Below are 24,142 nucleotides of genomic sequence, written 5' to 3' on the forward strand. Positions count from 1 at the left end.
AAAATACATATGTTCTACTGGAAACGGCGTTTATTCATACAGAGACGTAAATTAAATAGTTCTTTTAACACTAACTGTTCGGTGGCAGTGTCGATCGAACACATTAACCAGACGCAGCCTTGACAATCTCCTCGGCGACTTCTACGGCGATGGCGGCCTGAGCCTTGGCCTGCAAAACAACAATTTTATAGGATTAAGTATCACTAAGAAATAATGATGTACTATTGTAAGATAGCTGAAAGAATATCCAACCTAAAGAGTATCTGAAAACCTTCATGATAATCCTAACCCAGCACAATATACCTAAGAAGAGCCAAAGATATATTCCATGTTGAGAGACTTTCAGAGGATGAATGTAAGTAGCTTTAGTAATGTACCCTTGGAGAACATAATATTTTGAACTCAATACAGAGATTCTCAATAAACAATATAATAAGAGTACCTGGTACTCTTCGGCTGCTCGGTGGAGGTGGAGTCTTATGTTTCTGCTTTACCCTAAGGGATGAAAGCGTAAATTAGAGTATGTAAATGAATGCTCACCTTTTCGTTAGCAGCAGAATTTAATTCAGACTGAGCTTTGCTAAGGGCCTCCTGGGCTGCACTTCGGTCGAGGTTTTCCAGAGGGTGGGCTTCCTCAGCAAGAACCTAGAATATGAATATAAAGAGGTCAATAAATACATACAAAAACGTGTGATACCTAAAAACTGCTGGCAACATTGGTTTACACTTTCAGCAGTCTAATTCCAATTTCTCATCTTCCGACATCTTTAATTGATTTTGTCTGGACTTTAAAAGAGACTCAGATTTTGTTTCAGCATTCCTTCTCAGGGTAGTCAGATAGGAAATGCCTCATCTTGTTATTTAAGAGATTGACGTATAAAAGAATTATATTGTAACCTATTTGCAAAATAAATATCATTTATCAATTGCCTATTCATTTTGCCTCTTGTTTTAAATCTTATTATCTGCTAGACCCTTTTTATAATAAAATTTAGAATTATTTCTAAAGTTGACAAATTCTAGACTGTACTCCTTTAAAGGAGTGACATTGGTGAAGGTGACTTTTATAACATACTGCAAATATATATAGAGAATATGTACCTGAACGGAAGAGTCATCGTTAACTGTGACCGTGCCAGAAGATACAAAGATTTTGCTAACTTTTCCATCATTTTCTGTCACAGTAACAATACCAGGGCGCAGGACAGCTGAAATAAATAATATTATTATTGAAACTTCTTCATTGAACCATAATTGTATAATGACAAAGAGCTTTGACCTTTTCTTTCAATTTAATTAATAAAGGACAAAGAGCAGCCTCACTTAGTAGGTAGGTTTAATTTAACCATTTACTATCACTAAAAAAATTTTCAATTTCTGATGAACACAAACCAATTGGAATAAAAATTCTTCACCCCATTTCTAATTGCAAAGTAAGTAATATTGTTTTTTCTAACCAGAAAGCTAATTTGAATAAATCTAAAGCACTAATGTTGTTCTCTAGGCAACAAGCAATAAGCTTACCGAGAGTGGGGACATGTTTAGGCAGGATACCGAATGCTCCGCTCATTGATGGCACATCAACTTGCTTGACAACTTTTTTGTCGTAGAATACCTGTAATAATAAAAATATTATTAACAATTTAGAAACGGATTAAACTGATTAAAAGTAAGTCTATGTTATTCCTGAACAGAATCTTCTATACCTTATGTCCGTCTACCATTGCCACTTTAAAATTTTGTTAATCTAGGAGTGAAGTGACCACTGCTTTGACATTATTAATAAAAATAAAATAGATTATGTTCATTATCAAAGCATCATTTAACAGATTCTTAAATTAATATATTACTGATATTTTTACTGATAACTGATATTCTGAACATGTCTCTGCCTCTGTTTTAGTGGTAGATTTTAATTGAAAGAAGTATTAATTTAAATGCAATTTGAACTCTACAAATATAATTTAATAGTAAATCGAAATAATTACCTTGTTGCCAGCAGCAAATGTAAGTGCCATTTCGTCACCTTTAGGAGCATCTGCGTAGCTACGCACTTGGAGCCTCCTCGCCACAGATCTTAAAGCACCACGGAATGCCAGAGCCATTCTGTAATTAGGTATTTTAACAGAATTATTAATTGTAGCCTCTATGTAATACATATTTATGCAAACTATTAGTAAGGAAAATCCCTAGAGACCCATGCTCCTATGTTCTAAGGTTAAGGTTAAATATTCACAAATCTGATTTATGATTTCAGTACAATATAACAATTTTGAACATTTAATTCCTAACCTACAAAACAAAATATTTTATTTACTATTTACTGGTTGTTAAACGTAACTAATATGTAATACAAAGTATAAATTGAAATATATCTTAATTTTTCGTATAAAAAGGATAAAATATCTTTTTTATCATAAAAACAATCCTGGATTATGTAATAATTTTGTAGTAAAGCACAAAATTGTATTGAACTACAAACTTGAACTTATTTAGGTTTGCTCACAATAACTTAATATTAAATGAACGTTTTTCATCTTACTTTGATATTTTGTAGCGGAATTTATTAAATTTCTAACGTGAACTCAGTTTTTCTCGGCACCCCTTGACTACACTTGACAGATAGTGAATAAAGTGTTGCCAGTAATCATTTACCATGCCGGAAAACCTTAGTACGGCTCACGAAAGTACATACATGTCAATGAAAATATAATTATGACCGTTTCTGATTGATATAAAGAAACATTGATTTGCTTTCTTCATATTATTTTGCCATTTGATCGAAGTGTTACCAAGATTTTTGCTTAAAACTTACAATTGATTTATTTTTTCAATTTCTATAATTAGTATTATTATACATGGAACAACTCTATTTTAAGATGGTATGACACTGACAAATGGCAATGTATGTACGTCACTTTGACAAACGCGGGAAAAATTGTAAGAAACATTTGTTTTGTTTCTCGTTGTTTTTTCCTTGCGTCTTTATTATTTCCTTGTGTATTCCTTCCTTGCTCGATAATTGATATTTAGAAAACCTTAATAAACGGTGTTATAAATATTACGTATTTTGTTAGTAAATAACGTTAAAACGGGTCTAGTAAATTACTTCTGGTTACCATTAATGTATCAGAAGAAGAACGTTTAAAAAATGAATATAAAGGACTTGGATGTGGTAAAACTATCAAGATTAACAACCTTACAAATCGACCATGTTACTTGTTTAGAATGGTAAGAAGTTTTTACATTAATTGCCACAACTATAAATGAAATGAAAATCACATATTTACAATGCTAACCTTGTTGTGTTAAACATTCCAGTTGTAAATACTACATAGCACCTGCAACGGCAGCTTGCGGGCACACGTTGTGTCATACCTGCTGGCGAGGACGACGCACTTGCCCAGCTTGTGCTAAGCAACTAGAGCGCAAGGCGCTAAAGCTAAACATTCCCCTTCAAAAACTAACAGAACATATCCAAATGCTAGGCGAAGCATTTGAAAAACTTTTTAATGTCAAATGTAAGTTATAAAATCCATAAAACACCTCAATAATTTCTAGGGAATGTATTCTTATGATAAATTTTAAATTCTTTTGACTACATACATTATTGATTTAATGGTTCTAAATATAAACTTGATTACTGGTTCTAGGTCTTGTAGGTACAGATATGTTACCATTAAGATCTTCCACTTGAATAAAGCTGATACAGTCGAACTGCAACATTCTTGCCATGCTAAAATTAATCTTATTTTATCATCAAATATCTGATGAAAATATAAATTGTTATTAAAAATTTACTCTTCATATTATTTTCAGTGGATGAATTTAACCTGGACACTCCTGGTGAACTGGATTCTGAAAAAGATCCTGACAAGAATGTTAAGGACTGGTTGACAAGTTCACAAAATCATTTCTCTGCCCCAATTCAGAATTCTGAAGGTTTTTCCCAAGATCTACCACAACCAAGCAATCCATTGGAAGTTTCAGCAAGCAATATAATAATTCATACTGACACAAGGAAAACTGTGAGTCCTCCAAAAGTAGTTCATGTGCCACCACCTCAAGATGATTGGGACAAAATAGAACCTATGCCTGAGCCTATAATTACAAAAAAAAGTGAGAATATCATTGGACCCATGGACATAGAACCCTTTTTTGTGGACGATACAGAGTATACAACAGATAATCCTCGAAGAAGCTCAAGAAAAAGAGATTTGAAAGATGAATCAGCCACCAAGGAGCTTTCATCTAATATGCATAGTTCTAGAGATTCAAGTGCTGATAATGATAAAAAGTCACAAAAATCTAAACAAAATTGGAATAATGTTAAGAAAATGAGAAAGGAGTTCAGTAAGTTAAATAAGAAAAATAGAAACAAACTGAATGTTTCAATTGAAATGGTAAAGAAGACACAGAACCCAAAACCTGTTGTTAAAACACCAATAACAACTCAACAGGTGTACAACATTGATGACAATACCCCAGAGATTTCTAATAAAGAAAATGAGGATGTAAATATCAACCAAAATGAACTTGTGAATGAGATAATAGACTCTGAAGTAAACTTACCAGAAAAAGAAAACAAAACAAATAGTGACTCTATAAAAAATGTAGTTCAGGAAATGGAAATTGTACCAAATGACATTTGTGAAGAAGACAAAGCTAGTAATAATATAAATAAAGAAAGTTGTACCACTTCCAATTATATTGAACAAACAACTGAAGTACAAAAAGAAACAATGGTTCCTCAATTAAAAATGCCATTTATCAAAAAAGGTGCATTAAATCCACAAAAGGTTGAAAATTCTGTAATGAAAATAAATGCAGATCCTATACAACCAATTTCGTCTGAAAATTCAGATGATATTGAAATCTCTATAAAAATAGGAAATACAATTACAAACATAGTGATTAAAAAGAAAGAAAAGGATGTTCAAGTAAAAATTAATACTGATCGTGAAGTACAAACATCTCTAGGCCCTGACCACTTAGCCAAAACTACTAATACTGTCCCAAAATCAACAAATACTCAGAATATAGATATAAGCATTGCAAATAATAATACTGATGGTCAGAAACCTTTCATTAAAATACAAGAAAGCTCTAGTACTAAACAGCAGACAGTAAATATGAATGAATTTAACAAATTACCTGTGGTTGATAATGTTATGGACAAAACTACATCTCTGAAAAAGAATACAGCTTCTGCTGATACAGCAACTGCACAATTTGAAATCACAGAAAGTGTAGAAAAAGAATTATCCAAGATAATGGAGTGTGAAGATTCTGATCATGAAGAAATAGAAAGTGTGAAAAGCATTCCAAAACAACAGTCAGGAAAAGTAAATAAAATAGTGGAGCAATCAGAAAACATTGATGATTTCAATGATCTAGACATATTTCATAGTGGTTCAGTAAAGGAGGCCCAAGTTCAGCCATTAAAAGAACATGCACCCTCAGAAATATTGGGATCTACAATCTGTAGTAAGTTTAGGACCCAAAATCTTGCGAAACGTAATAGAGACATCAATGATGGAGATGTGCTACCCAATAACAAGAAAATTAAAATAACCCCAGCAGATAAAAACAAGAATGTTGAGAACCAACCACAACCTGACAGTGAGCCAATAAACTATGATGCTATCATGGGACAAGTGTTTGCCAGCATTGATGCGGATATGGAAGACATTAGAAAGAGTCAAGAGGTTGTCAGTGGTTCAATCCTGAAAGATAAAGTAAACAGTCAACTTAACATAGTGGCTGAAATGAATAAAAAGAATCTAACACAAATTAAAAATACACAGATGAGTAAAAAAATTTTAACTCAAACAAATACTGAAATAACACCAAATTTAAAAGAATATTTCAATGAAAAACACAGTGAAAATGTATTCTCTATTGTAGAAAAAGATGATGAAGAAATAACTAAACCAGATAAGGTGAGTCATTTGATAAAAAATGTTTAAAAATAGACTTTCTTTGAGATTGGTCTTTGTGTCTTAAAATTCAATGTTTTGAATTACCCTAAACAGTCCTATAAAATGTTACAGGTACCACAACAAGTTGAAGAATTACTCACACCCGTTTTATGTCAAAATTTAAACTCCACTCAAGAAAGTCAGGACTGTATTATGAAGACTAATAAAACAAATGTAAGGTCTCAAGATTATGATGACTCTGATAGAAGTGTAGTTGAGGAAACACCACAAAAGTATGTATTACACAGTTATTGTCATATATTATCATTATAGTAATTTGATAAAGTATAAATTCATATTTTGATTTATAAATGAATTGTCCATTAGCACTTTAGATTCAAAACAATGTTTTTTGCTATCATAATGTATGGGACTTATTTCTAGACGCTCTTATGCAATAAATACAAATAAAAACTATAGTAATTTTTGATCATATGTGATCTGAAACTAATGTTTAATAATTTCTAGGAATTTGTCATTCTCGAAACTCAAGAGAGCCAGTACATCTAACCAATCACAAATAACTTCAAATGAAAACAAGAAAGTTTCCATAACAAAATCCACTCCAAGTGTAATCAACTTGACAGACACTGTAACTGAATCTAACAGGAGTAGCAGAGACTTGACAGTTATAGAAATTGCTGCCCCAAAGCAAGCATTGGAAACACCACTTACTATAACAAAGTTTGCTGATCAAATTAAACATAAGTCGACACCAATGGCCAGAAAATCGCTCAATTTCGATCATGAAAATGATGACAACGATCCTGAGCAGACCCTGTGCCAGACTTCTGATATAATTGCTAAGACAACTCAGGAAAGAGAGTTTATGAGTAAAGCTTTTGAGAGCACGCCTACTACGCCCGCTGCGCGACCTTTAAGTGCTAGGAGTTTAGCGTCGCACACTAATAAAAAGTTCTGTTTGGCTGGTTCCTGTCTAACAGCAAGTCAAATTACGAAACTTAAAATTCTTTGTAATGAACGAAAATGGAGTTATGTTGACAAGTACACAAATGATATTACTCATTTGATAGTTGGTGTTGATGACGAGAAAAAATCCCAAAGGTGACTTTTATTCATTTTCAATATACAAAATTGGTTATCTGACTACCTATATCCTATATTGCTCATAAACAGTATAATAATCCACAGAAATTATGGTGGTATGGTATACATAAATATATTACCATGCAGATATGAAATTTATGGCAATGCAATAACATTGCAAAAGCTAGAACTTGAATATCACGTTTTCAAATAAAAGTAGATTCCAACTATTTTTCGGATTATCTAACTATATTTTTAACACAATTTATCCTATATTTCAGATCTGTAAAATACATGTGCGCATTGGCAGCTTCCAAATGGATCGTATCATTTGACTGGATCAATAAAATTATGCAGACTAAAGAAATAGTCAATGAGGTAAAGTACACTTACTAATTTATTAATTCTTACTTATCTCATATGGAAAGGAAGTCTAACATTAAGATTTTATGTAGTAATAAAAATTGTTCTTAAACCTTTAAGTTTATGCCAAGGAATTCTTAGTATTAATTTATGTTTATAATAATAATATACTACTGAGCATATTGGACATGTCAGTGTTTTATGGCTAAACGTAGTTTTAACGACGTGTTAATAAGGACAAGGATGAGTAGGTCACAAAACCTGTGCTGACATCCGACGTGCGTAATACAAATGAAGGTGGTGATATAAGATATATTAGTTGCAATATATATTCGATATTTACGCACGATCATGCGTCATACGATAACGATACAGGCCACGTCTTTACTAAACTTCAGTTGACGCGATGCACGACAAGGTTGTTAATGCAAATGTTGAATTATGGTAACAAGTATGTACGTTTTGTTACGCTCGTCACGCCTTTTATCCCCGGAGGGGTTGACAGATATGCACATTACGGCGCGTAATGCAATTAACCATTTGTGTTATTTATTGTAATTCCTATGTAATAGGGGTGAGCCTATTGTCATATACTGGGCACAATTCCAGACTCGGTGCTACTACTGAGAAATATTCGAAAAACCCAAAGACCGGGCAAGGGCCCGACAGTTGCACTTTCGACCACTCGACCAACGAGACAGGCTTTTTGTTACGCCCTCGTTCACATAGAACAGTTAAAATCACCTGCCCCACATTTGATCACATACTACATTATCGTTATATAAAGATTTAAAGCAACTAGTAAATATTCTATTATGATTATCTATAGAGCAATTAGATCTGCTTGGGACCTGCGTTCTTACAGTCGGGATCTGATATTATGATGCGATACAAAACAATCTAATCTAACATAGGTATTATACATAAACATGGTACCACTTTACTAGCTTATCTCAGAGTGTACTAAAACATTTCACAGAAAAACGGGTGACTTCATTGCGTAGTTAGGTACAATAACATATCATGTGATAGAACATTGGACCTTACCATGACGCAATAAAAAACAGTTTTAACGAATGCTATAAAAAATACAATCAAGTACCTAATTAGGATGGTCAAAGTGCGTATTGACACACTACTTATACCTGACAGTAGCTGATAAAAAGGTTACAACTGCAATCATGGGACCCTGGGTTTGATTCCAGGTCACCCAAAGTACTATAAACTTTTTTATTTTCAAAATTATCAGTTACTTGCCCTCTAATTCAATTTGGTGTATTTTAAGCCACTTCTGCCTACCCTGCGATTGTATAATAAGAATTATGATATGCTGTACTAGTAACAAAGGAAATCGTTAAATTAGTCCACAGAACTCTCGATATGCACTTTCCACAAATATGTTGCCAGACGGGTTATTAAACGTGAGCTAATTTTAACTCGGCTCACATAAACGTGATGCGGATTTCCCAACGAAACTTCAAATACTTGAACAAAATCAAAATCACAAGTTCACAACTCATATAGAAAATCCCTTTCACCATAAATGTATTAGCGTTAGCCAGCTACCCTAAATGAACATAATTATTATATGTATCTATATTAATTACTCTAATTACCCTGTTCATGTAGGGATCATAGGCTAACAATATAGGCACATACACATAGGTAAACGAAAGCTCCTTAAAATCTATACAAGTTTGAAAAGGATTTTTTTCCTGCGATTCTTTATTGATAAAAAAATCATCCCTGACACGTTTTACCGATTAAGTAAATTATTCACAATATTATTACGACAGTTTTTTATTTTTATTCTTTTATAAGTCTTAGGTGGAAAAGTTGACGATATTATAATAGAATATGTAAATCACTATTAAAAAAATGCATTATACAAACAAATCCTAAAATTGTATTAGGATTTATGTCATTCAACTTTCACATTTTATCTATAATCTACTTAACATTAAACAGCTAATTATGTACATTTAAAAATAATTATTTGCAGTATTTTTTTATTAGATATATCATTAACTATGTGTATTGTGTAACTAATACATGTTGTGATTTTTTTTTAATATTTTAATCATTCTAGTCGAAAAGCAAAGTATTTATTTTTGCAACCTAAAAACCACATATTGTGGGCGCAATTAGCAATCGTACGGCGGGGCCCGTGAAACTAGCGGCATAGATCCTTATGAATACTTATGTAGCAAATTGTAGATTTTAGACTATATAAATATGTATGTCTACTCTTTATGTGTGCGCATTAGTTGGACAACATGGCTTGGCATAGCAAATATTAACATATCGCTAACATATCCGTTATTTTATTGGATGATAAATGTTACACTGTTACGTTCACAGTAATAACTAGGTAACCTTGCAAATGAATCTAATTAGCATCTCTTTTCTTTTGAATATTCAATAAGAACTGTTTACTTATAACTGTATTTTACTAGGTACCTTTGATTCCTCAGCCAAAAACAAATGGTTGCCGCTTATCATCTAACTATGTAAATAATAATACGCCCATTATTTAACTAATTAAAAATTTACTGTGACATTTCAGAAAACATACTCTAGCCATCATCCCCATTAAAATTATTTTGTTTATACAGGAATATTACGAGGCGCTAGACAGTACTGGTGAGCCGGGACCGAGGCGCTCTAGAATTGCGAAGCAGAAATTGTTTGATGGCATCACATTTTACTGCATGCCACCTTTCGGAGTGCTTGATGTTGAAACTCTGAAGGTAAGTTTTTTATATTGGTGGCTAAGTGGCCAATTTTATTGTTCTGTCCGGTTATTTTAGTAGTTATGCCTAACGATACAAATTGCAGAATTGAATACCTGATATAAAAGTTAAGCGGTCTTGGGGGACGTCCATTAACCACGTGAAACACAATTAGGGGAGGGGTTCGACAACAATCACGAGGGGGGACGGGGGGTTTTATAAAATATCACGTGTATTTTTTTCAAAAAATCGATATCTCCTCAATGTCAATTTACCCGTCAACATAACGGGTTACCTGACTCCTTGCGAAGATAATTATACGACACAGTAACACAGAAAGGATCCATCTTTCAATAACAATTAACGGTGTGAAAATACGTCATGAATTTTTCAAGTAGGTACTTCTTTTAAGTTTTCACAACTTGTACCTATTTTTATTCATTACAACTTAGGTCAGACTTTAAGTAGAAATCTTATGTTTTATAGGTATGTTTATTCAAACTTTAGCGAAGGATGTTCGCTCATGTCACGAGTTCACAGCTAATTAATTTTAGTGTAAACTTCCCGACGAGTAAATATCCTTTTAAGAACAAATATAGTTAGACACTAGGTATACGTATTACCTACCTACGACAGGTGAAACTAATGGCTAATGGTCGATACCTCAATATCGATTAAAAGAGTTAAGTTGCATCAATGACATACCCTATTGTTCACATCCTGTAATCTTATATGACAGTGCTTATATGAAGCTCAATTGAAATATGTACATAAAAGAATCAAAGTTACCTACCTATATCACGTGTCTTTTTACATGATGTTTTAATTTTAACCGCTAAAGTTAAATAAAGTGCTCTTATACATTTGCTATATTTCTGTGGATTTATAACGAATAAATATAATCTAAAGTAGTCCTATCTGTGTAAGGTTTATTCAAATCTATGAAGATCTCACATACAATTTATCAAGTTATACTACACATATCTATGGCACAGACAAACAATTTTATGTCCCACTGGTAACCAATAGAATATGTTGAATTATATAGAATGTGCAATCATGTCATTATTTAATTTATAAAGGCTGTTCTGTTTAATGTTAATGTGTAATTTAACCCGTTGTAAATCGAAACGCAGATCTACGAAATACACAATGTGTTTTCTATTGTGTTTCATATACCGACAGACAGAAGAATAAAGGAGGAAAGACCTCCGGTTATATCCTAAAACGATGACAAACCTCTGCATACGGACAGGACCAATATAAAAAAATTCAATGACCTTACTGCGTCCCCCAACCTGCCTAAATGGGATTAGTGACTAAGTCCCTTTAAAGAGTAAGAGGCCTTTGTTCAGCACTTGGCGTATTCTGATGATGACAAATACGAGAATGAAAGTAAATTGTATTTTATGTATCGGCTGTTTCCCTCACGTGATTGTGATCACGCATATTGCACGCTAACATTAGCTGTGATCTTTAACCTGACCTGTATAGGTGGGGTATCTTAATAGTAGACCTATTTATAAAATTGTAATAAACTATCATCTCTGGTAATAAACAACTACAAATAGTGTAGTGGACTGATTACAAACGCCACTGCCCAACCTCATGTATTGGATGTTGGAGGCTTCTAGATTTTCGTTTGTCTAAATGGCAATTCCCACTACCTTGCCCCCTAATAGTGATACTTATAATTAGCATTTATGTCGGCGTCACTACCTATTCTACTACATAATGTACCTATGATATAAAAACGTGACTTCCCACGATTTCAGAACTATAGAACTTTATTTTATTTTGTGCTATAAATGCATTATATTGTCATCATAAAATGAACCAGTACTGATATAATATTAGAAACTATAGGTAATGCTCACCAATAACAATTTTATAGCTATAATCACTGCCATCTATTATTTTCCTAATAATATAGCATCTCCTTTTGTTTTAGAATATGCTGATGGCTTCTGGTGGCCGCGTAGTTGCAGATATGAAGAGCGTACGAATATCCGTAGACACTATCAAACCCGCGCTGTTATTAGCTGAGCCAGAGTCCACGCAGGAGGATCGATTCATATGTAAGATTAATTTAACAACTAGCTACTCCCCGGTTTTATTCACTGTTCGGCGTGATAGGTGCTAAATCTTACCTGCAAAAACCAGCAAATGATACCATAGAATTTAAAAATACATGCTTGTTTATGCAACCAAATAGCACACAGCATATACTGATCATAAATAATTCTTCGTGCGCAATACTTGGGAATCCATATCTTTGCAAACGGAAACATTTGTTTGAACGCGGTAATCTTCGGACTTTAGTCTATTGGTGTTAAGAAAATAATGAGTAAACGTTGTTGACCTTGACCAGTTATGGGATTATAGATTTTGCGACCTTTGTATCTTAAACGCTCATAAACTGGCTTGGCCAACCTATAGTACCTACAAAAATAAGTATGAACTCTACGTTTTTACTTTAAATATGATGAAGAACGAATATACAGAAATAGGATGGATTACGAATTTACGTTATTAATACAGAAATTCCATATTCTTATAAGGAACAACTATATTAATGATGCTCTCGTTTATACATATAAGTAAGAGCATTCGACAGTATACCTAATAATGTATGCACAGTACACCTACTAATTAATGGTACGTTTTAATTTACTTAAGAAACCCCCAAAGTATGTCTGTACAAAAATAGACTGATGAACATACGATCGGTCGGCGTTTTGTTTGTCTAATGATTCACGTTCGATAGCGAGGAATCAGATAGTTAAGGTCAAGTGTATAAACGTGACGCCCTGACGTGGCCCATACACATCGTATAATTAATATGATGTGAGCTAATCCTTGTGTAATATACCTCTAATCTTTAAGAAAAGCTGTAGATTAGAAATTATTACTAAATTGATACACATATGGTTTATGAATCACAATTATTAAGCTGCTGTTTGGTTCCGATTGGTTGTACTTTTGGACTGCCTCATTGGTTAACTGATAGCAAGCCTAACTGCCAAGTATGGTCCCGGACACTCAGTCTAACAAAGTAATAGGGTTTTCTGAAATTCTCTGTAAAAAGGTTTCTGAAATCATGTCATTATAAGAAATGCATTTAGGTTCAACAATTTATGGTATTTCTAATCCATAATGTCAAAGGAAAGTAATTAGATGTTAATAAATCAATTGTTTAATTTAACGTTTAATTTAATAAATTATATGAATAATGTAAATTAATTAATTAGGTATCACTAAGTAGAACTTTATGTATGATATACAATTTTTAAAATTGGTATTTAACATTATTTAGCATTAATGACTTATCCGTTCGCGAGTTAGGTATGCACCTTAATAGTTTTCACCTCCATGTTTCATTGATTGCAATTTAGGGTTCACTTCCCTGGTGAGCTAATATAATAAACAATATTTATAAGTAATGGTTGATCAGCACTACAACAAATACTTACATTAAGTGCGTTATACCTAAAATTATACATGTTTTCTATCAAACCTAAATATAAATCTTGGGCCGTATCGATAAACAAAAATAGAGCGCAGCCGCCAAACACGAACTAGAGTTAATAACAACAACAAAACAATTTGACGTTATCCACACGTTTATTTATTTATTTATTTATTTATTCAACAGGCACATCAACAATATGCATATAATACATTTTCCAATCATCTGACTAATACAACTCCCATATGCATATCTTTTACAGATGCACACAACATTCCCTGCATGCGAATTTAAACATAAAAGTAGTAGGACAGTAAGATTAATGAAAAATAGTGGAAACGAAAAATGACGGAAACACAGTGTTATTCAAATAATAAAAACATTTATAAAATTAAATAATTTTGCAATTATGCAAGCCTAGAGATAAAATCAGGAAAATTTGAAGTGATGAATTACAATTTAAAATCAATTTCTAAAACTAGGATAACAATGAGTTAATAGGAAAAGCCGATCATAAATTTAATCATCATACACTAGCTATTAAATAATAATGAGATCAGTCCAGTTTGATTCTTAATTTTTATTTTGCGCTTAAATTTAATGAAGGGATCGTGAAAAATATCTAGATTGAGCTCCCGCAAAGTTTAGATTTATTCACAAGCATTTTTGCCAGGGGTGACCGTTTGCAACATTGGTTCTACAGAATGGAACATGGAATGGTTTAGATATAGGGTATCGTGGTATTCTGGTGGGGACAGTGAGTTTAATATTATCAACTAATTCATTGCAATCTGCCATCCCATTAAGGAGTTTGTGTAAAAATAAAATGTCATGTATTTTGCGACGATTATTGAGAGTATTCATTTTAAAGTGATTTAGTCTTTGGTAGTATGGGACTCTATGAGAAATTCCGGAAGAGATGTACGCCAGATGTCGAGTAAACGCTCGTTGGACACTCTGGATTCTCTGTGATTGCACAGCATATATGGGACTCCACACTTCAGAAGCGAATTCCAGATGACTCAGCACTAGACTATTATACAATATGTTTTTTGTCCGTATAAGACGAAACTCTTTGGTATTTCTTTTAATGAATCCTAACATCCGAGCTCCCCTTTTGGCGGCCGCGTTAATATGCGAGGAAAAGGTTAATTTACTGTCTATAATGACACCTAGGTCTCTAATTTCATTAACTTCTTGTAATATAGTCCCGTTAATATTGTAACGTTACGTTCGATAACTGTTAAAAATATTCCTATCGATTCGTCGATATCTTATTTTGTGACTTGCGATATTTTGTACTTGCATTACCTATTTATCAAATAACATTCCATATCCGATCACCATACACCATACCATTTTTACTAAGATCTCCTGTACAGCAGGATAACTCTTTGACTCTTGTTCCCTAAGGGATCCCTTACTCTCAATATCCGATGGAATGGAATAGAAATTCATTCGAACTAGTCAAAGGACACGGTGTAGGACACATGCATTTAGGTTAATCACGGTGCCAAACCAACAAATTATTAGACAATCCATTGGTACCTACTTTTTGGCCCACGGAACGCGGAAATTCAATCTATGGGTTTTAAAGTGATCCTTGTCTAAAACATTATTTTTATTTTTGTTGCAGTCCTCGCGATGGAACAGAGTATAGTGCCAGTAAACTACGAGTGGGTGTTGAATTGTCTCGGAGGTTACTCTCTCATTTCTGTACACGAACATCTTCTGTGCCCATCATCACTTCTACCGGCCGCCACTGCTAAGTGGCCCGAGGTTTTATTTTCCCAAGATGATTAATTTACAAATGTATAACGTAGTTCGATTATTGCAATATTGTAGAATTACTACTATGTAGAGGATATTGGAAATAAACTTCAATTATGGTATAATCCGGAGCTGCGGACAACGTAAAAGGTTACCGGGGCTCCGGCTCAAAGCAGGAGAAGGAACGGGGTGGTTTTTAGTCAGTAAGAGTCTGACACTCCCTCCCGCCTCACCCAAGGCGGGAGAAGTCATTGGATGATTTTCCCACCTCAAAAAAAAAAAATCATTGGAGAAGTCATTGGATGATTTTCCCACCTCAAAAAAAAAAAATGGTATAATAGTTTGGTTGCTGTAATTTAATGCTAAATTGTAATTATGAAGACAATATCTCCCTCATAATATTTTGATCACAATTGTGTATTTTAATTTTAATGTGAATAAGTTTTCTAATTTAAAGTATTTCTGTTAAAAATGTTTACGTCAATATTTCTTTTTATTATCTAATTATGTTTTATGTTATGTTAATGATGGATGATAATAATTTTAAATGTTGTGTTGTTCCATAATTTACGGTGATGTCAGGTACAGGTGACTTTTACATATTCAATGCAATTGAAAGTAGATTTACTTATGAAATATATATTTTATATGAAAATTAATTTATGTCGTTTGAATTTACATTAATTATTATATTATTGATTTATATGTTAATTTTAAGGGTCAATGTCGTCATAATGATGGGTTAACTAAGCTACATCAATAATTTGCGACCATGTTGAAAATACTTTTCATTTTAAGATTATATTCTACCTACTACTTCACTTATACAATCTTAAAATCGAAAGATTCATCCTAAAAAATAACTAGTTGTTCCTAAGCCTCTTCACATGAACGCCCCATATGGTAATACCTACATAGTACCTATCTGAAAATAGCCGGAAAGCTTGGAAGCTCCCGTGGCGTCGACCTCATACAACACAATAAACTCTTTAGTATCCTGCAAATAATAACAAGATAAATGGATTTGTTTCTCGCCTATTTTCTAATTTATTTCATTGTGGTACCTTATCCAAGACAATTGATGTCCCTGGGACCTGTCAACCCGACTTACAGGAGTCGGACTCACAGTACCTAATTGGATAAGTGTGGTGGATTGGCGATTCGTCTTTGAAAATAATCTAGGCAGCACCTTCACCAACAAAATGGCTATAAACATGTATAGGATGATTTCAAAAATTACTAGTATAGTTAGACATGTTGTCTCATCTCAGAGGCAACTCATTGTTATATAGAAGGATGACGTATTACTGCTGCTATCTCTATATACCTATGTATAGTATCCTAGTTACTCATAAATTGGTTTGTTGTAGCTCGCCGTCCAATTACATAACGCCACGTAGGTACGCTTATTGACTAAGCCTGTAGGTACCTAGGTAATTGCGATGCCGACTGATTAGTTTGGGAGCTTTAGCTGCTGATCGAAAAAAGCAATTAGTCGTCAACCGACAAAATCAATAAGTACTTACACCTAATTCAATAAAAGCTGTCGAATTTATACAAACATTGAAAACTATAGTGTGTACCTTCCTACCTCCTAAAGTACTAACTCGAGTCTCTGTTCTCTCAAAAATTATCAAGTTTTAGATATCGAACTATCAATCTTCAAGGATTAACTGCTGCAATGTATGCACTAACTGTATAGGTATCTTGTGTTGCCTTTGGCGTCTATCTGAGAACTAAATTACATTTTGATTGGTTGAAAATGGCATAAAGCCCCACTGCTAGTATTCTGTGCCACTGCCCCGAATCAAGCAGATTCAATTTCAAAATACAAAGGTACAGTACCTACTTGTGTATTTATACATAGGTATAACATTGTTTGATTACAGAATACAGAATTGTGTTGTCAAAGTGTACGTAAGTGTGTGTTGTCAATTGTGTTTGTAAGTAGATAGATAAGTTCCCATAGCGATTAAGTAGGTAGGTACAGTATGACGACCTTACCTACTTACCCCTCTGTCTGAAGGGTTTTAAAAAGCCGATATTTAAAGGAAATTTACAATAGATACATTTACATAATTGAAATTTTGCTCTCAATACCTATGTCGGCTCGATATGAATCAAAGATGAGGTCATTATCTAAGACAAAAAATATTCCACTACGAATTGTAACGGCATAAACAATTAGATATGGAGAGAATAGAGAATCGCAGATGTTAAAATACTGGATACCTACCTACGTTCGGAAAGGTTGAGGCTTACAAGCTGACATAATATATTTATTAATAATAGAACAATACGAGAATTTAATACAAGTCAATTGTAGAAGGAAAATGGAATTTCCTTGCAAAGGCTCATGATAACTAGAGCGATAGGCAAGTAAAAGGTTCGCTAGTAGGTATGCCTTTCACACATGACTCGATTGCCAGTAACTGTTGTTATTTCTCGATACTGACTGACCTATACAATGAACCAATATTGTACCTAGGTGTCAAACTGCACGTTGGACTTTTTGTAGGTATACTTACTCACCTAAAACTTGGATTTAGTTTCTCTTATTTAGGTTTAGCTAAACCATTTTTTATTATAGTTTATTGCATAAGTTTGTGGGTTAATGGGTACCTCAACTTAGGTAAACCTCAACTTTTCAGTTTGGTATATTTTACCTAAAACGTCCTAAATGCACCTATTACCTACCTAAGTATAATCCTACCAAAGTTCGAACTCCCGCCATTGGGACGAGGTTAACCCATAATATCGCCTGATCACAACTGTACATCGTGCCATGTTCGTGACGGGCCAGTGACGTGGTCGTCGACATCGCGCCACTTCGCCTGCCCAATCCACGCGCAATCGTTTCGCCTACCAGACCACTCTGTCAGTCTGAAACTAACTCCACAAGCGTGCCCATGCTAGTAAGTCCACAGTCCAACACGTGAACTTATCGATTGCACCGGCCGGTCTATGTGTTGCAAATATTATTGTTTTCCGGTTATATTATCAGTCATATATAACGCTCTCGAAGGAGAAGACCTCTCATTCATACTTCGTTAACACTCGGTTAATAGTGTGATTGTGGTTTGCCATTTTATTGGATTGTTTTAAATTATTGACATTTATTTATTGGTAAGTAATTAAGTTATATTTACTTATATATTTTATAAGTTATTTAAATATTCACTGATTACAAACAAAGTGTTTTATTTGTTTTTTTTTTTATCGTGTTATCATCAGTGCAGTAAGTAGTGATGTGCTATAGTTAATATAGGTACATACAGTAGATAGGTATAGCTGGTGTTGTGTTCTCACCTGTGCCTATGTATATTATGCTTATGTAGGTTGGCGAATAGTGATGCGATTGTGCATTGTAATGAAGGTCAAATAGGACTTTTTTTAAGACTTTCGAAATAGGAAATCTTCTGTAGGTAAATGAATATTTTGTCTAAATAATATTTAAGTCTATGTCGAGTAAATAGGAATATATGACATATTTTATAAAATCTGTAAGTGTAAGCACAGCAAATTAGGTAAATCTGCCAATTCTGCTACCTAGGGTGGGGAGTACTCATATATACCTACATAAATAAAACCAATATTAGGCAAACATTTTAAAAGTACGTACCTACTCTAACTTGGAAATATAAATAGTACTCTGATTTTCGTACTTGGAAATTTAAATCCTCGTAGAAAGCCACGTGGATACCATATAGTGTACTAGCTCACTATTATGCACAGCTCTGCATTGCAACATTGCATCATTGCATAAGGTATTTTTAATGCATACTAGGTGCATTTCAAAGCATGCACTCTGATTTTTTCAATTAACTAGATCCAGTAAAGAGTAATACCGTAAACATCACTTTGTCGACAATGTGTTTTATCGATAACAAGCCTAACGTTATCCATCCCTATTCGTTTATCTATCGAATTTACGAAACGTCACGTCAACTTAAATCAAACAAGAAAAATTCCAATAACGTTAACGTTAACGTGAATAAAACAAAAAAGTCAAGAATAAAATTGGTCGTTAGTCGTTACGATACATCTTTAACCAGTGGTTGCGTCTGCAACGTAGGTTTTTCAATTTTTCTTGATTAGAACCATTGAATGAGAGTTTTGCGTACCTATTTCTGTTTTATGTAATAAACATTGTATTGAATAGTTACTTTATCTTTATAACTCAATAACGTTTACAGTGATTTTTACACATTTTACAGGTCGAAAACTAAAATGCACTAACAAATTGTTGAATGTTAATTTTATTTATTTAATTTGTCTATAGTGCTCGGAAGTGTGGAAAGATGGCTCCAAATATATCGGAGGACGTGAATGGAGTGCTTTTTGAAAGCGACGCGGCTACTCCGGACCTGGCGCTGGCCAGACCTCCAGTCCAAAAAGCCGACAACAAACCGAAGCAACTGGTGTGGAGGAATATCATATTGTTTGCATATCTTCACTTAGCAGCTGTGTACGGAGGTTACCTGTTCCTCTTCTCTGCGAAATGGCAAACAGATATTTTTGGTGAGTACCTATTTTAGAAGAATAATTGAGTCTTAATTTAGTTGATAATAGTTTGGTACTTAGTCAACTTAATTTCCTAATTTTGTCAATCTTACTATGCACAAATTCTACATTAGGTAGGTATTATATGAGATGGTGATACCAACTTTTCGTTTTATCAAAATGACCTGTAGGTGACCTATAATTGCTGTTCTGTCTGTGTGTCATACACATATACCTACCTGTTCTAACATTGTTATTGAATAATACCAATTTATGTAGTTTACCTCTACTTGTATTGTGATAAAATTTATAGTTATGTCACATGACTAATTATGATGTTGTGTGTACATTTGCAGCCTACATCTTGTATGTGATTTCGGGACTGGGGATCACGGCTGGAGCACATCGCTTGTGGGCCCACAAATCCTACAAAGCTAAATGGCCACTAAAGGTTATCCTGATCATTTTCAACACTGTTGCTTTCCAGGTGAGATATTTGTCTATTTATTAAAAAATTTTAACACTTCCTTGAGTGATAGAAATAAATTAATTGCAATGCAGTAATTATATTAAATAGGTAACTAGTTATGTTATGCCTTTTACATTTTGACAATGTTTCAAAACATAATGTTCAGTTTAATTGCTGACAGTAATCAATAGATATTGATTTCTACCGAGTAGACAGAAAGTTATTCAAGGATCTATAATATTTTAATACTATCCAAATGTGTGTATTTAGAATAATTTACTTGTAGTAGTAGGTAATAGGTATGGTTTTATAAAAATGAATATTTAAACTAAGTATAATATCCTAAAATCATTAAGGGAAGCCTTATGTTCAGTAGAGGACATTCTCGTAGCTGCTATTATAAAATTACAAATTTTCACTTGTAAGCTCACTAACTAATACAATATTCTATTTAACCATCTATTGTTATATCAATAAATAGAATAGAGCAGACATAGTTTTTGTTGTTGGTGTCACAGCCAAGTATTTCAATGTCATTTGTTAGACAGTTGTGTAAAGAAATTAATATAAAAATTTGTACTTTTAGTATCACTAGTAAAACAAAATGCAGTGCATTATGTCTATAAATACTCATAAAAATGTTTCATGAAATTATACTACTGATGATAGGCTCTTTTGCTCCAAGCTTGTCTACTTTATAGGATTTTTACCTTAATTAAATTACTTACATAATTATACAATATTCTAGTAACATGTATCTTTGTCTAATTATTTAGGTAATAATAGGCTAATAGGCATCATCATGTCTTATTCTGGCAAAATAATTTTGTTGTAATATTTTCCTGTGGGTTTACTATAGAAATGGAACTTTGAAGGTGACTATGTACCTATACTGAGTTTAGCATTGACGAATTATTATGATCAGCGTGTTTTCGCGACAGTTTTCCTTGTAACCTAACTAAAGAATCAAATGATGTAATTTTTGCATATAAAATACCAGTTTGTTCTCAAATTTGCATACATATTATTCATTTAGAAAATTGAAAATTATTTAATTTATTCATCATTATTTTGTTGTCGTCATTGTTACTGATTATGTTATATAAGTTTGGTAAATGAGTAAAATATGCAAAATGAAAATTATCAACATTAAAATTGCTAATTTGGAGATAGGAGGACTATTCGAAAACACAGAAATTAAACTTCAGCTACAAAATTATTTTATAACACTTTTATACTGCTATGATAAAATCCCCAGGCAATTCAAAGATAAGGCATACAAACTGTAAACTTGCAAATCCGAAATTCCTCTCAATATATAGACCACTACTAGGTTTGTTAGTGTAAAGTTTTTTTACGAGATAACACTATCTAACACCTAGATATTTTTGATGATTTCAAGGATGCGGCTATGGACTGGGCACGCGACCACCGCATGCATCACAAGTACTCGGAGACTGACGCTGATCCTCACAACGCGACCCGTGGCTTCTTCTTCTCCCACATCGGCTGGCTTCTTGTCAGGAAACATCCAGACCTCAAGGAAAAGGGCAAAGGACTTGACATGAGCGACTTGCTTGCTGACCCCATACTTAGATTCCAGAAAAAGTAAGAAACAGCTTTGATTTGCACTAAAATGTTTTAAGTTTTCATAAATTTTACGTATATACAGAAATTAAAATTTAAATAATTAAATATTTAATCATTGGAATTCCACCACTCGAATTTAACAATATTTTTTGTGTTAATTAGTCCATTCATCAAGGAAAATGATACATATTACGAGTGTTAGTCGTTCAATAATACACAATACAGAAATTAACCATATTTTATTAAAATGAACCATAACTATTATGGTTTTTAGAAATAATTTTTAAAAAAAAGAGGAAGGGGAATTGAAAGAAATTGTACTAAATTCTGTAATTTTGTTTCGTTTTCTAGGTACTACCTGCTGCTGATGCCCCTAGCTTGCTTCATTATGCCCACGGTGATTCCTGTGTATCTGTGGGGTGAAACCTGGACCAACGCCTTCTTCGTGGCTGCCATGTTCCGTTACACATTCATCCTGAACGTGACTTGGCTCGTCAACTCCGCTGCTCATAAATGGGGAGACAAACCATACGACAAAAGCATCAAGCCCTCGGAGAACATGTCGGTAGCGATGTTCGCGCTCGGCGAAGGTTTCCACAACTACCACCACACCTTCCCCTGGGACTACAAAACTGCTGAACTTGGTAACAACAAACTGAATTTCACAACAGCTTTCATCAACTTCTTTGCTAAAATCGGCTGGGCCTACGACATGAAAACTGTGTCTGATGACATTGTCAAGAACAGGGTAAAGCGCACTGGTGATGGCTCACATCATCTGTGGGGCTGGGGCGACGAGAACCAACCCAAAGAAGAAATTGAGGCTGCTATTAGGATTAACCCTAAGGATGATTAATTGCAATGAATGGTTTCAATGTGGAAAATCCACAATAAAATTTTAAATATTTACTAGATTACTAGATATTTATAGATTTAGAATCTGTTTATGAAATAGATAGACGAGTTAGTAGTAGGTACTTGTGACGCATATATTTTATTACCTAAATACATTGCGAACTATAAAAGAAGCACATTGCCATTGCATACTAAGTAGCTACTAACTTCCTTACGGCGTCTTCCTTAGGCGCTTCTATGTTAGGAACAAAATTCGAGGTTGTGACCTCGTTTTGATCGGTTTGTTGTTCCACGCAAATTAATTGCTATCATCATTTCAGCAGCTTAATTTACACCCCTATGTCTTCCTTTTCACTGTCATAATTAGAAGATCACTTAAATGTTTATCAATCTTAAGCACCTATTCATTTTCAAATAGTATGTTAACTATTTAACAATATTTCATTATACACTAGTTACAAGTGGATAAATGTCAGCAAGCTACTTTATGTGATACAAATAATTTGATAGAGGCAACACATCAGTATTATAAACCACATATTATGTTAATTTATTTTTTTGTATAACTAGTCTTTTGCATTTTTAAGAAGTACAAGCATTAAGTTGAAAGTCCCAGTTAAATAATATAACTAATAGAAGATGCTAATACACTTTACGTATGGAAGAAATAAATATGTGGTATATAAGATCATAAAATATTTGTTTCATGTTGTAAAAGCAGATACAGAGGTTCAGGTTTATGAACATTAATGAATCTACCTGAACATATTGTACTGTGAATTGCTTAGAACTGCACGAAACTTAAATGACTCGAATTATTAGAAATCGTTAAAACCTTTTCGTGTAGAACATATTTTATAAAGCAAGTTATAGAATGGATCAGCTGGCCTGACTTCTATGTCGCTCATGCGCGATCTTAATGTGGTGATGAAAGTTATTTATTAACTCGTATACATATACGTATGTGCTGTTACAACGTGTATTTGACTGATGTGTAAGAGAATTGTGATAATTAGAAGGGTAAACAGATTTTATCCTGTATGTAAGCGGAAAGTGAACAATTGTAGGTAATATTTATGACGTGTGTTTGAAACTATATTATTAGTATTAATTTTATTTCATTAATTTGCAAGCATTAAATGTTGACTACATTTCATAACTTTTCACACATGAAGCTTACTCGAATACTTAATTGATTTTTGTTCTAAACAAATGTTTGATTATAATTACATTAACGTAGCACAAAAATATATGTCTTTTATTTACACTGAAACAGAACCTGAAATTACCATCTACATGAAGAGAGAACAAGAAGAGTATATATTTTCTCTGAAAGGATTTTATTGAATAACTGAAGCGAAAG

At 33.4% G+C, this 24,142-nt stretch overlaps 3 protein-coding genes across 6 annotated transcripts in view; 2 read left to right on the forward strand and 1 right to left on the reverse strand.

Moving 5' to 3' along the window:
- Positions 1-12: 12 nt before the first annotated feature.
- Positions 13-24,142, reverse strand: part of LOC118265206 (ATP synthase subunit delta, mitochondrial) — a 122,446-nt gene continuing 98,316 nt past the window's right edge. Inside the window, exons 1-6 of one of the 2 annotated variants that reach the window (XM_035578000.2) lie at positions 2,543-2,708; positions 1,989-2,106; positions 1,525-1,615; positions 1,102-1,208; positions 541-645; positions 13-169 (exon numbers count right to left, since the gene is read on the reverse strand). In XM_035578000.2, coding sequence (XP_035433893.2) covers positions 104-169; positions 541-645; positions 1,102-1,208; positions 1,525-1,615; positions 1,989-2,105 — 486 coding nt within the window. In that variant the 5' untranslated portion in view covers position 2,106; positions 2,543-2,708 and the 3' untranslated portion in view covers positions 13-103. Of the gene's footprint in view, positions 170-540; positions 646-1,101; positions 1,209-1,524; positions 1,616-1,988; positions 2,107-2,542; positions 2,709-24,142 lie in introns of those variants that run through there. The other variant, XM_050705882.1, reaches the window with a different exon arrangement.
- Positions 2,924-15,668, forward strand: LOC118265366 (breast cancer type 1 susceptibility protein homolog). The gene is made up of 9 exons (XM_035578200.2): positions 2,924-3,231; positions 3,322-3,521; positions 3,820-5,942; positions 6,054-6,214; positions 6,450-7,046; positions 7,310-7,406; positions 10,007-10,141; positions 12,075-12,201; positions 15,229-15,668. Exons 1-9 carry the CDS (start codon positions 3,152-3,154, stop codon positions 15,393-15,395), a joined length of 3,687 nt encoding a protein of 1,228 aa, XP_035434093.2. The 5' UTR covers positions 2,924-3,151; the 3' UTR covers positions 15,396-15,668.
- LOC118264952 (acyl-CoA Delta-9 desaturase) lies at positions 18,208-24,029 on the forward strand. Of its 3 annotated transcripts, none has more exons than XM_035577622.2 (5): positions 18,208-18,488; positions 19,645-19,883; positions 20,222-20,352; positions 21,737-21,942; positions 22,276-24,029. In XM_035577622.2, exons 2-5 carry the CDS (start codon positions 19,664-19,666, stop codon positions 22,778-22,780), a joined length of 1,062 nt encoding a protein of 353 aa, XP_035433515.1. In that variant the 5' UTR covers positions 18,208-18,488; positions 19,645-19,663; the 3' UTR covers positions 22,781-24,029. The 3 variants fall into 3 exon arrangements, with proteins under 3 accessions (XP_035433515.1, XP_050561835.1, XP_035433516.1); XM_050705878.1 differs by having other exon boundaries at positions 18,208-18,277; XM_035577623.2 differs by lacking the exon at positions 18,208-18,488 and adding an exon at positions 19,269-19,433.

This window comes from Spodoptera frugiperda, chromosome 28, assembly GCF_023101765.2.
Source record: "Spodoptera frugiperda isolate SF20-4 chromosome 28, AGI-APGP_CSIRO_Sfru_2.0, whole genome shotgun sequence".
NCBI classification, from domain to species: Eukaryota; Metazoa; Arthropoda; class Insecta; order Lepidoptera; family Noctuidae; genus Spodoptera; species Spodoptera frugiperda.